At 41.7% G+C, this 13,296-nt stretch overlaps 2 protein-coding genes across 2 annotated transcripts in view; one reads left to right on the plus strand and one right to left on the minus strand.

Moving 5' to 3' along the window:
* The window catches only part of LOC106606719 (protein kinase C alpha type), a 237,178-nt gene extending 234,767 nt beyond the window's left edge, over positions 1 to 2,411 (minus strand). The window contains exons 1-2 of the mRNA XM_045715506.2: positions 2,057 to 2,411; positions 661 to 692 (exon numbers count right to left, since the gene is read on the minus strand). Coding sequence (XP_045571462.1) covers positions 661 to 692; positions 2,057 to 2,226 — 202 coding nt within the window. The 5' untranslated portion in view covers positions 2,227 to 2,411. The remainder of the gene's footprint in view (positions 1 to 660; positions 693 to 2,056) is intronic.
* A 5,070-nt stretch (positions 2,412 to 7,481) lies between these two features.
* The window catches only part of LOC106601769 (centrosomal protein of 112 kDa), a 53,864-nt gene continuing 48,049 nt past the window's right edge, over positions 7,482 to 13,296 (plus strand). Inside the window, exons 1-4 of the mRNA XM_082972798.1 lie at positions 7,482 to 7,563; positions 8,188 to 8,293; positions 8,410 to 8,600; positions 8,826 to 8,989. Coding sequence (XP_082828924.1) covers positions 8,194 to 8,293; positions 8,410 to 8,600; positions 8,826 to 8,989 — 455 coding nt within the window. The 5' untranslated portion in view covers positions 7,482 to 7,563; positions 8,188 to 8,193. The remainder of the gene's footprint in view (positions 7,564 to 8,187; positions 8,294 to 8,409; positions 8,601 to 8,825; positions 8,990 to 13,296) is intronic.

Genomic DNA, 13,296 nt, shown 5'->3' on the forward strand with positions numbered 1-13,296 from the left:
TGGCCCCATCCAAGGTTTTTGGCAGATATTAAGAGTTAGAGGAAGAGTGAATAATGACCTGATTATCAACAAGCTATAAGAAAGACGCAGCATCTTGTCTGAACAATAATGAGAATAGAATTATGATCTGATGGGTTTACACTTCAGGAGAACAGACTGCATAAAGTATACATGTAAGAGCAGTCAAATCTCCAGCCAGCGACTAGCCAGTCATCACCTCAGTCTGGACGGAACAGTTTAACGCACTCTGAGCCCTACTAGACTACACTACATAACATTTGTCTAAACAGTTGTCTATGGGGAAGTACTTTGGTGCTGGCGGATTCAGAAGCCTTCATTGACTATCCTTGCTCTTGAAAGAATAGCAGACATTGTTGCACTCTGAGCAGGGCTTTGAGACGTACAGTAACTGCACAAAGGAACAAGCAGCTGGCGTCTTCATTTGTAGATTGCTAATGGATTTGACAACCAAACTGGCTTGTGGAAGGTTCAACGTCCCCTGTACAGTGGTATGAATATTAGTGATTTAACTGTTTACTGGAACCATACAGTATATGGAAATTGGATACCTAATGCTAAGCCAATAAGTGTACACATGTAAATTACTGTACACATACAAATATGAGCGTAAACATGTACACAGGCAGAACACTGGGTTACCTTGGCACTGGAATCCTTGTTTCCCAAATCCCCTGTGAAAAGCAGTGAGAAGGAGCAGTGAGTGACAGCAGGACAGTCTTACCTGTACTTCTGATGCTCCAAGTCATACAGTAGGGTCCCACTGGGCAAAAACTGGTTGAATCAACATTGTTTTCATGTCATTTCAACACATCAATGTGACATTGAATCAATTTGGATTTGCAAAGTCAACTTAAGGGCATTTAGTTCTTTTTTTTTTTTTTAAACCTAAATCCAATGACATGAAATGTTTTGAATTCACGTTAGTTGACATCTCAACCAAATGTAAACTAATTAGATTACCTGACATTGTGCCCAGTGGGGTAGCTCTGGTCCAGGGGGGCATTAGTGTGCTTTCCTCAACTAGTAAAGGAAAGCACACTAATGCCCTGGACCAGAGCTAGCAGTAGGGTTACTGCTATATCATTTGATGGTACTCATTTACAGTAGATGGCGAGTTTAGACGTTTCCAGGCTATTAGACATGAGCATGGCAAGATCTGTTGCACAGGTACAATGGATTGAGAGTTCAGTCTCCAGGCTATAAGACATGAGCATTGCAAGATGTGTGGAGGAGGGAAATTAGACTTAAAAAGACGTGAAAGATCAATTTAATAGCCTACTGAATTTGAACGTTTTAGCGTGCAAAATAAACAAAAATCTGATTATGCCTCTGATTAAGGGGGTGTATCTTTCTTGGCAAGATGAGTAATTATGGGGCGAGTTTAGTATGGCCTGGTTGGAAAACAATTTGCACATTAACATCAGTTAGCCTAGTGGTTAGAGCTTTGGGCCAGTAACAGTAAAGGTTGCTAGCTCGAATCCTCGAGCTGACAAGGTAAAAATCTGTCGTTCTGCCCCTGAACAAAGCAGTTAACCCACTGTTCCTAGGCCGTCAGTGTAGATAAAATGTGTTAACTGACTTGCCTAGTTAAATTAAGAATTTGTTTTTTTAAATCCATACCCAATTTGGGAGCACAGAATTCTATTGCTGACTTCTAGTTGCCAATCAGCGCGCGGAAGGGTGTTTTTTTAAGGTGAAGGGCGAGCTTCATATGATTTTATGAGAATAGCGCATGTGAAATTAACTGTTAGCATCATGGAATTTAATGAACACTTAACTATTACATCCAATTAAGTTATCATTTGAATTAACAAATTATACATTTTGATGACGATAAGCGGCTAGTAGGCTAATTATGAGTCTAATAGCAGTGCCTCAACCATTTAACACTTTACATAAGGCAACTATTTTGCATAAATCAAAACAAATTGGGTAAACAAGGAAATACACTAACACGACCGGAATGACGAGAGCGCACCAACTTTTCCTCTCCCCTTTCACACAATGATGGGTGCGCAAGAGCATTGATGCTTACCATATGAAGTCTGTGCAATGACTGCAGAATGTCGGTTGCTTGAAAAACCTGGCAGTAAATTTGTGATTTTTGACTTCATGCACGTTTTTCTGCCGCAGAGCACCTTTGCGGGCGAAACGGTTCCCAACCGCAGCTGAGTCGCTATAATGTAAAAGATGATGATCAGCCATTGCAGAAAAAAAGTAGGCTACACGGTCGTACGGTTCAGTTTTACTCCAAGGTATCTTCACTTGTATTTCTACACGCGCACTAAAATACTATAGGCTACCGCAACTACGAAATAGCCACTGGACAGCGGGTTTCCCTTTTGCTAGAGCCACCACTGAGCGCTTCTTTTTCATTCTCAGTGACGTCAATAATATGATATCCAGTGTTGAACTGCTGCTGTTGGAAATTGCAAGTCAGCATTGCCATCATGTGGATGAAGCGTATTATTACAGCAATAGGCTATTCAGAAAATAATCTGTATTTAGGCTAGCTCATAAAGGGTAGACCTATATCATTTCTGGTAACATATGTTTGTACCTGGGACAATCCCAGTTCAACCTTCTTTGTTTCCAAAATCTACCTCTGTTGCACAGACCGCTTTCTTTATTTTCATCGTGAACAGGCTGCGTGACCTTGCCTCACCACATCGATTTCTGGTTCATTCCACCAAATCGGTGGCTTTTAAAATGTGCGAATTGGTGAAAAAATCTTTGGATTTCACCTCATTGTAACATTCTGCCATAAAGAGCACATGTTCAATAATAAAATAAAAAAACTTTTCCCACCTGAAGAGGTAAAAAAAAAAAGACTAAAGTAAGTACCTAATTTAAGTGCCAAATAAAGTAATAGGTTTGACCATAACAGGTTTGATGATCTCATTTTAAATCAGCCATAAATCCCATTGTGACGGGGAATGGAAGCTTGTTGTGTGCAATTGAATGCAAGCTTCACACAAGAAAATGAAATTGTTAAAATGTTTCTAGCCTGTCTATCTATGGGTGACAGTTACATTTACGTCATTTAGCAGACGCTCTTATCCAGAGCGACTTACAAATTGGTGCATTCACCTTATGATATCCAGTGGAAAAACCACTTTACAATAGTACATCTATATCTTTTTTGGGGGGGGTAGAAGGATTACTTAATCCTATCCCAGGTATTCCTTAAAGAGGTGGGGTTTCAGGTGTCTCCGGAAGGTGGTGATTGACTCCGCTGTCCTGGCGTCGTGAGGGAGCTTGTTCCACTATTGGGGTGCCAGAGCAGCGAACAGTTTTGACTGGGCTGAGCGGGAACTGTGCTTCCTCAGAGGTAGGGGGACCAGCAGGCCAGAGGTGGATGAACGCAGTGCCCTTCTTTTGGTGTAGGGACTGATCAGTGCCTGAAGGTACGGAGGTGCCGTTCCCCTCACAGCTCCGTAGGCAAGCACCATGGTCTTGCCTACGGAGTGAGTGTTCTCAACTCACTCAGTTTTCCACTACAAAACACCAGAAAATTACCAAAAAGAGTAGAACAATCCCACCTGCTTTTACATTATGATTTGACTATCAGATGTTACATGTTTATTTTGAAAACATTTTTTTTTTTAAAGGGAATAGTTTTACCATATTAAAACGAGAGTTTTAACAGGGTTGACGTTAAAATGAGGGACTTTTTTTTTTTTTTTTTTTACCTTAAAATGAATCATTAATCACATGAAATACTCTTCAGGAATTACTTTATCAAAGCAACAAAATAACAATGATGGTGAAAACTTGGAGAAACGTTTGGGTTAAGTGGGTTAAGAACCTTCCTGGAAGTCACAGAGGGATGACATAATGCTGAATTTTTAGCAAGTCTTTATTCATATAAAACATTTGATCGAATTCTCCATGTGGTCTATATTCATTGAATATAACAAATTCATTATTGGTGCCCAATTTCTACTTACAATATCAAAGGCATACAAAATAAACTCCTTTAGTTGAACGACCTAATGGCATTGCTTACTGAAAAAAACACGTTCAATCACTTTCGCAAATCAATAATCCAGCTAGCCCTATATTACCCCAAATTCACGATATTGATAATAGGCCTAAACATTTACATTACAAAAATAAAAAAGACAACATGTAAATGTTTGCTATTAATATCATGATTTTGACTTACCATGTAAACTCAGCAAAAAAAGAAACATCCCTTTTTCAGGACCCTGTATTTCTAAGATAATTTGTAAAAAATCCAAATAACTCTTCACAGATCTTCATTGTAAAGGGTTTAAACACTGTTTCCCATGCTTGTTCAATGAACCATAAACAATTAATGAACATACACCTGTGGAACGGTCGTTAAGACACTAACAGCTTACAGACAGTAGGAAATTAAGGTCAGTTATGAAAACTTAGGACATGGAAGAAGCCTTTCTTCTGACTCTTAAAAATACCAAAAGAAAGATGCCCAGGTCCCTACTCATCTGCGTGAATGTGCCATAGGCATGCTGCAAGGAGGCATGAGGACTGCAGATGTGGCCAGGGAAATAAATTGCAATGTCTGTACTGTGAGACACCTAAGACAGCGCTACAGGGGGACAGCTGATCGTCCTCGCAGTGGCAGACCACGTGTAACACCTGCACAGGATCGGTAGATCTGAACATCACACCTGCAGGACAGGTACAGGATGGCAACAACAACTGCCCGAGTTACACCAGGAACACACAATCTCTCCATCAGTGCTCAGACTGTCCACAATGGGCTGAGAGAGGCTGGATTGAGGGCTTGTAGGCCTGTTGTAAGGCAGGTCCTCACCAGACATCATCGGCAACAACGTTGCCTATGGGCACAAACCCACCCTCGCTGGACCAGACAGGACTGGCAAAAAGTACTCTTCACTGACGAGTCACGGTTTTGTCTCACCAGGGGTGATGGTCGGATTCGCGTTTATCGTAGACGGAATGAGTGTTACATCGAGGCCTGTACTCTGGAGCGGGATCGATTTGGAGGTGGAGGGTCCGTCATGGTCTGGGGCGGTGTGTCACAGCATCATCGGACTGAGCTTGTTGTTGCTTAGAATTTCTAAGCAAACAGCTGGAGGCAGGGCTTTCTCCTATAGAGCTCCATTTTTATGGAATAGTCTGCCTACCCATGTGAGAGACGCAGACTCAGTCTCAACCTTTAAGTCTTTACTGAAGACACATCTCTTCAGTAGGTCCTATGATTAAGTGTAGTCTGGCCCAGGGGTGTGAAGGTGAACGGAAAGGCTGGAGCAACGAACCGCCCTTGCTGTCTCTGCCTGGCCGGTTTCCCCTCTTTCCATTGGGATTCTCTGCCTCTACCCCTATTACGGGGGCTGAGTCACTGGCTTACTGGTGTTCTTCCATGCTGTCCCTGGGAGGGGTGCGTCACTTGAGTGGGTTGAGTCACTGACGTGGTCTTCCTGTCTGGGTTGGCGCCCCCCCTTGGGCTGTGCCGTGGCGGAGATCTTTGTGGGCTATACTCGGCCTTGTCTCGGGATGGTATGTTGGTGGTTGGAGATATCCCTCCAGTGGTGTGGAGGCTGTGCTTTGGCAAAGTGGGTGGGGTTATATCCTACCTGTTTGGCCCTGTCCGGGGGTTTCATCGGATGGGGCCACAGTGTCTCCTGACCCCTCCTGTCTCAGCCTCCAGTATTTATGCTGCAGTAGTTTATGTGTCGGGGGGCTAGGGTCAGTCTGTCACATCTGGAGTATTTCTCTTGTCTTTTCCGGTGTCCTGTGTGAATTTAAATATGCTCTCTCTAATTCTCTCTTTCTCTTTCTTTCTCTCTCTCGGAGGACCTGAGCCCTAGGACCATGCCTCAGGACTACCTGGCTTGATGACTCCTTGCTGTCCCCAGTTCACCTGGCCGTGCTGCTGCTCCAGTTCCAACTGTTCTGCCTGCAGCTATGGAACCCTGACCTGTTCGCCGGACGTGCTACCTGTCCCAGACCTGCTGTTTTCAACTCTAGAGACAGCAGGAGCGGTAGAGATACTCTCAAAGATCGGCTATGAAAAAGCCAACTGACACTTACTCTTGTGTTACTGACTTGTTGCACCCTCGACAACTACTATGATTATTATTATTTGACAATGCTGGTCATTTATGAACATTTGAACATCTAGGCCATGTGCTGTTATAATCTCCACCCGGCACAGCCAGAAGAGGACTGGCCACCCCTCATAGCCTGGTTCCTCTCTAGGTTTCTTCCTAGGTTTTGGCCTTTCTAGGGAGTTTTTCCTAGCCACTGTGCTTCTACACCTGCATTGCTTGCTGTTTGGGGTTTTAGGCTGGGTTTCTGTACAGCACTTTGAGATATCAGCTGATGTAAGAAGGGCTATATAAATACATTTGATTTGATTTGAATCTCAACGCTGTGCGTTACAGGGAAGACATCCTCCTCCCTCATGTGGTACCTTTCCTGCAGGCTCATCCTGACATGACCCTCCAGCATGACAATGCCACCAGCCATACTGCTCATTCTGTGCATGATTTCCTGCAAGCCAGGAATGTCAGTGTTCTGCCATGGCCAACGAAGAGCCCGGATCTCAATCCCATTGAGCACGTCTGGGACATGTTGGATCGGAGGGTGAGGGCTAGGGCCATTCCCCCCAGAAATGTCCGGGAACTTGCAGGTGCCTTGGTGGAAGAGTGGGGTAACATCTCAAAGCAAGAACTGGCAAATCTGGTGCCGTCCATGAGGAGGAGATACACTGCAGTACTTAATGCAGCTGGTGGCCACACCCGATACTGACTGTTACCTTTGATTTTGACCCCCCCCTTTGTTCAGGGAGACATTATTCCATTTCTGTTAGTCACATGTCTGTGGAACTTGTTCATTTTATGTCTCAGTTGTTGAATCTTATGTTCATACAAATATTTACACATGTTAAGTTTGCTGAAAATAAACACAGATGACAGTGAGAGGACGTTTATTTTTTTGCTGAGTTTATGTATAGCGTAGAATGTTATGTGGAAGTTTGGAAAATGCTCAAATGTACTCTGGTGGGTGGAGTGTACATGTTTGCATGTAAACATACAGTAACCAGTCGAAAGTAACATCACAGCAGACCTGGGTTCAAATAGGCCTACATTTATGCATATTTAAATATTTGTATTTTAAATACTTATTTTTTTTGCCGTTCAGTATTTTAAAACAATGTGGCCGAATCCAACGACTTATTAGTATTTGAAAGCATATAAAAATCCTGTAAATAGTCCTATTTGAAACTATTTACAAATGGGCCTAGCCTAGGCTACTTGTTTCCAATTCTTTTTTTTCTTTTTTTTTTTACCTAGAACCAAACAGAACTGTGCATAGTAAACGCAGGTCTGCATCACATAATTATGTACAACTATTTAACTCTATACTCAATGCAACATCTTGCAATCGCACGGAAAGGGTACCATTTGTTTCATCAGCTTTGACAGTTTCTATGACAACAAGGACGCTCTGTTTACGGGAAAAGGATGTGACGTAGGACGCAGTCTGTGTAGCAGAAGTTTGAACCGTTTAGATCTGCAGAAACTGGTAATAACAAGCCAATAACTCTACTTGTTCCAGTATAATCGCATAATGTGAGCTTGAAGTGTAATATATCGTAATTATCTAACTAACGAGTAAAATTAATACAAATTTGCAGTGAATACTAAGCGCGCGGCCACTGTTTGTCGTTTTGATGTGCTGCTTGAACTACTGTTAGTAACAGAATTGATGCTAGCCAGATTGATACTGTAGCTAACAAAGCTAACTTAGCTAGCTGCACCATTATTGGCAAACTAGCTATATGTCAGATTCAGTTGTGCGAGATAGCTAGTAGGATAGATATGCCGTCATCACCTTCTCGATGCAAGTCGAAGTGTCTAGCAACGGTTCAGTTGTTATTAGCCAGCTGAGCTTGGTGGCTCAGTCTGTGTGTAGTTAACTCTTCTAACGTTAGTCCTATGCAGGGATGCCGAATTGATGACATTAACAGCAAAGCCTTGCTACATTTGTATTGAAACCTCTAGTTCTGAAGTTGTAGTTTAGTTGCGCATGGTTTTTGTGAAGCAATAGCTAAAATGTGCTCTGAGGGGCGGAGTGGACACGTTTGCATGTAAACACAGTAACCAGTCGAAAGTAACACGTTAAATGTGTGTCATTCCCAATATGCAGGACATTATGAACAAACAAGAGGAGACATGGGAGAAACTGGACTCAGAGTTTGACCATCACCTGGTTGACATGAAACCATATGTCCTAAAACTCCCCCACAAGACAGGTAGGCCTACAGTAAAATGAGTTGTTTTTCTAAAAAGCAAGTGTTCTATAAATTGTAATTGTCATATGTGTTAGTAGTGCATTGATTGTAATTTCTTGCTCCCTATTTGACCTCAGAGCGCCAGCGGTGTGCCCTGTGGATCAAGAAGCTGTGTGACCCAGGTGTATCCGGCTCGGGCCTGATGGGACGCAAGAACCGCAACATGTACGCCCGCCTGCTCCTGCACATGCTCAGAAGAGGGATCCTGGAAGGCCCTTTCAGCCGCAAGCCAGAGTCAGGCAGTCTCAAGACTCTACCAACATATATGGTAAACAAACAATCCTCGGTATAGTACTAAAGTGCGCTGATGATCTAAGCTACTATAAATAGTATACTTTCTGCTCTACTGCTAGTAGGCTGCCCATGTTGCTTATGTTTGTTTATTTGTTTAATTCATGATATTCCATTTTATAGTACTTTGTAGACTGTATGTTATATGTTTTTGACTGTTTTAGATGGCTAAACTCAGCTCTGCACCTTTTCTTATTGCCAGTCCATCTACTTTGACGAGCCTCTATGTGGCCGGGGCCTGGAGCAGAGCACTGCAGGCCTGCCTGGCTGGGTAACGGGAGAGCTGGGCCAGGGTGACGACCCCTGGGACAGCCTGCTCAGAGAGAGGGCCAGCTCCTCACCCACAGCCTACTCTAACACACACAGGTAGGTTATTCCCCGGCATAGACTAGAGTTTAAGCTACATACTCAACTGCTATGCCTGCCAGCTACAGTAGAAGTCTGCTGAATTCAAACACACACAAGTGTCTATTCTGGAATAGACCACCTCACCCTCTGGGCAAAAGTGTTTGAGTCAACATAGTTTCCTAGTTATTTCCTCTTACTTAAAAACCTCTTAGATTTAAAGTCCCCTGTTTATGGGACCTGTGTGATTCTGCATTGGCTTTTCCCACAACCTAAATATGCTGGACTGCCCGTGAATTCTGAAACATTGTCTAGGCTACTCAACATACTTCAATGTAAAAGATAAACTGTCTGTTCACCTGTTAAATCTGACTGTATGTTATACACCGCATTGCACTGAGTGATGCCCTTTATTCCCACGGACACAGTAGTATATTTTCTGAGCCTGTGTGACCTAGGATGGGAAATATGAAACCACTTGAAGCTGGGATGTCCCTCCTGCCATTCTTATTAGCTCTTCCGACTGTACATGAACTCCTGGCTGAACCCTACGTCACAGCCACTGACAAAGCACATGCCTGCAATCCTTATATCATAGCGCTGCAGGAGAGATCAAGTCGATAGCCATTATCTAAAATAATTCTAGATTTTAAACAAACACTTTGTTTGTCATAGAGGGACAATATTAATATGAAATGAAAGGCGAGTTCCTAACGAGTTCAGGAAGCCAAGCTAGAGTTCTGTGAGACGTTTACAGCGATGGGGGCAGACATTTTGATCAAGAGAGACCTTTTGAAAATATGCACATTTTCTCTAACACTAAACAGACAAATGTGTGTTTTACAGTTATAAGGAAGGTGACATCTTATAGTTAGTGGTTTTATAAATTGATTATACTATATTTAGAAAGCATATAAGTAATTTCAAGCCTTGTTCATACAGTTCTGTTGAATAGGAAATACAAATAGCAAATATTTTATATGATGTATAATATTTTGTGTCCTGAGAATGACTACAGCTCAGCAATTTATAACTATATTTAGCAGAAAGGGGAGATTTTAACCTTTCTTGGAGTATGCAGCATTACTAGTTATTGTTTTTGGCCATCATGCTAAATAATTATTTTGGGGGATTACGTAGATTACATTTTCGATTACGTTTAACTCGTTTTTAATTCATGTAATCACATTGCATTGACGTAGCTATTTCGTTGAATTTACACAACATAATCGACATGGTTGTGCTCTTTTTGCGCAGTCTGTATTGTTTTCAGCAGCTTGACAGAATACCTCATGACAGTGCAATCAGATATGGACAGTGGACACTTGCATTTTTGTATAGGCTACTGCATGGTCCCTAGACTTCCTGTTTCTAGGTTCTTAAGTAGTCTGAAATAAATACAAAAACAGTGGAATTGTTGTGAACTTGTCAGCAGAACGTTTGAATTCCACATTTATTTGAATTGACTTTTCCACCAACCTAAATATGCTGGACTGCCTGTGAATTCTGAAACATTGTCTCGTCTACTTTTAATTATTTAATTATTTTTACAATAGGTTAATTACAGTAGTTGCTCTCTAACACATCATTGTATGATGCAATGAACCACTTTATAAAATAGAATGCATCACTTTTTTTTACCATAGAGCAGGTATTCCTAAACTGGGGTACACGCAATGCCGTTGGGGGTATGCCAAATAAAAATGTGATTCACATAAAAAAAACTTTAAAAAACTATCTGTACATTTTCAAACAGTCCATTTATATTTTCCAACAGGGCTATACATTTGGGTGAGGTTTTTTTCCTCGCCCGAGTAGCCTCGTTTCACTGCCAAAAATAAAACTAAACCATCTAGTGTTCAGCGAAATAACAATGTAAAATACAGGTAGCCTAGTCAAATAATTAACATCCAATCACATTAACCGTTACTCTCTCGCGGGAATTCCACTAACGGTCCTTATGTAGCCAAACGTAGCTGCTGCTCATATTGGTATCTGTACTGATGGTGCAAAAGCCATGACAGGGAGACATAGTGGAGTGCTAATTCGCATGCAAGCAGTTGCTCGCGACACCATTTGGTTACACTGCAGCATCCACCGAGAGGCTCTTGCTGTCAAGGGAATGCCTGACAGCTTGATAGACGTTTTGGATACAACAGTGAAAATGGTTAACTTTGTTAAAGCAAGGCCCCTGAACTGTCGTGTATTTTCTGCGCTATGCAATGATATGGGCAGCGACCATGTACCGCTTTTACAACATACAGAAAGAAGTGCGCTGGTTATCAAGGGGCAAAGTATTGACACGTTTTTTTTAATTGAGAGACGAGCTTAGTTTTCTTTACTGCCCATAATTTTCACTTGTCTGACCGCTTGCATGATGACGAGTTTCTCACACGACTGGCCTACCTGGGTGATGTTTTTTCTCGCCTGAATGATCTGAATCTAGGATTACATGACTCTCCGCAACTATATCCAATGTGCGGGACAAAATTGAGGCTATGATTAAGAAGTTGGAGCTCTTCTCTGTCTACATTAACAAGGACAACACACAGGTATTTCCATCATTGTATGATTTGTTGTGTGCAAATGAACTCAAGCTTACGGACAATGTCAAATGTGATATAGCGAAGCACATGAGTGAGTTGGGTGCGCAATTACATCCGTACTTTCCCGAAACGGACGACACAAACAACTGGATTCGTTATCCCTTTCATGCCCTGCCTCCAGTCCACTTACCGATATGTGAACAAGAGAGCCTCGTCGAAATTGCAACAAGCGGTTCTGTGAAAATTTAATTTAATCAGAAACTACTTCCAGATTTCTGGATAGGGCTGCGCTCAGAGTATCCTGCCTTGGCAAATCGCACTGTTAAGACACTGATGCCCTTTGCAACCACATACCTATGTGAGAGTGGATTCTCGTTATGTGTTATGTTATGTGCATCCTTTCAAGCACACCCTTCTCATTAACCTGTGGTGAGTTATTCACAATTTCCGATGAACAAATAAGGTTTCAAATGTAAGATTGCTAAATAAAGAGCAAAATTATTGATTATTATTATTTGTGCCCTGGTCCTATAAGAGCTCTTTGTCACTTCCCACAAGCTGGGTGGTGGCAAAAACTCACACTCATTCTTATGTTTAATAAATGTATAGTGTTTGTGGCAGGCTTACAATGATGGCAAAAAATAACATTTGAGAGTGCGCTGACCCTGGTGCTAGAGGAGGTACGCAGCTGGACGTTGAATGTTTGAAGGGGTACGGGACTATAAAAAGTTTGGGAACCACTGCCATAGAGAATCAGACAAAAATATAGGCTACACTCTTTGCATAGTCTAGCCTATCTCAAAATACAACACTGCCCCTTTAAGGCTCTCCTGGAGAATGGTTGGCCACACTTGGTAGCCTATAAAATATTGCAACATTACAATTACAACCAAATACTTTTTATGTCTTTATAAAAATAATTCCCTCCAGGGCTTGAAATTAATGGCTTCACATTTTCCCTGGGATGCAAAAAAATATGTTTACGGTTCAGAACAGAGTCTGGGACAGTTCTGGGACGACTGATCCAAAATTCATACAACCACTGCACATTAAAGAAAAGCATGAGGCCTGATACATGAGATCAGTCTGTTTTGCCTAAAATGTTGATAAAGTTTTATTTCTTCATATTATAAGCTTAAAAATGCACACTTGGCTGTAAGCTATGGGCAAATGTTCCTAAATGAAATTAGCAGGAAAACACTGTTCTCAAAAGTACACGGATGCACGAGTGGTTTCATGTGACAGAGATTAGGAAAGGGGAGATCTAAAGATGCATTAACTAGCATGGGTTACTCAGATGACTAGAATTACTCCTTTGGCTGCTGGACAGTAAAATAATGTTGATTTGAAAACCAATAGAACATGAGAAAAATGCTGTTTTCAATGGCGTATTAAGTGTTTATAAAGTAATTCCCTCAACATTTCTATTGTTGTATTTTGGCTAGGCTACTTTGAAACAAGGTAAGACCCACTTCATAAGATGACATAAAACATCTAGGTTTTAAACAATTTAAGTTTATGATTAAATAGTTTCCAAATGCTAACCACCTCCGCTTAGATTAAAGATGGGGGGATGTGCGGTGCGCAACAGGCACTGTCCTTCTTTCCCTGTCCTTCACTCTCCGTTCTTGTTACCATTTGATCTGAACAAACTGTGCCTCGAGCATGTCGACAGACTCAAGCTTATAGACGTTAATGTTAATTATCCTTCATCATATTTGTCTAACATGACTGGTGTTTAGCCTATATTTATGTAATTAAAAGTCTCATTAAAGTTTGGCT

Source organism: Salmo salar, chromosome 03 (genome assembly GCF_965601325.2).
Source record: "Salmo salar chromosome 03, fSalSal1, whole genome shotgun sequence".
Lineage (NCBI taxonomy): Eukaryota > Metazoa > Chordata > Actinopteri > Salmoniformes > Salmonidae > Salmo > Salmo salar.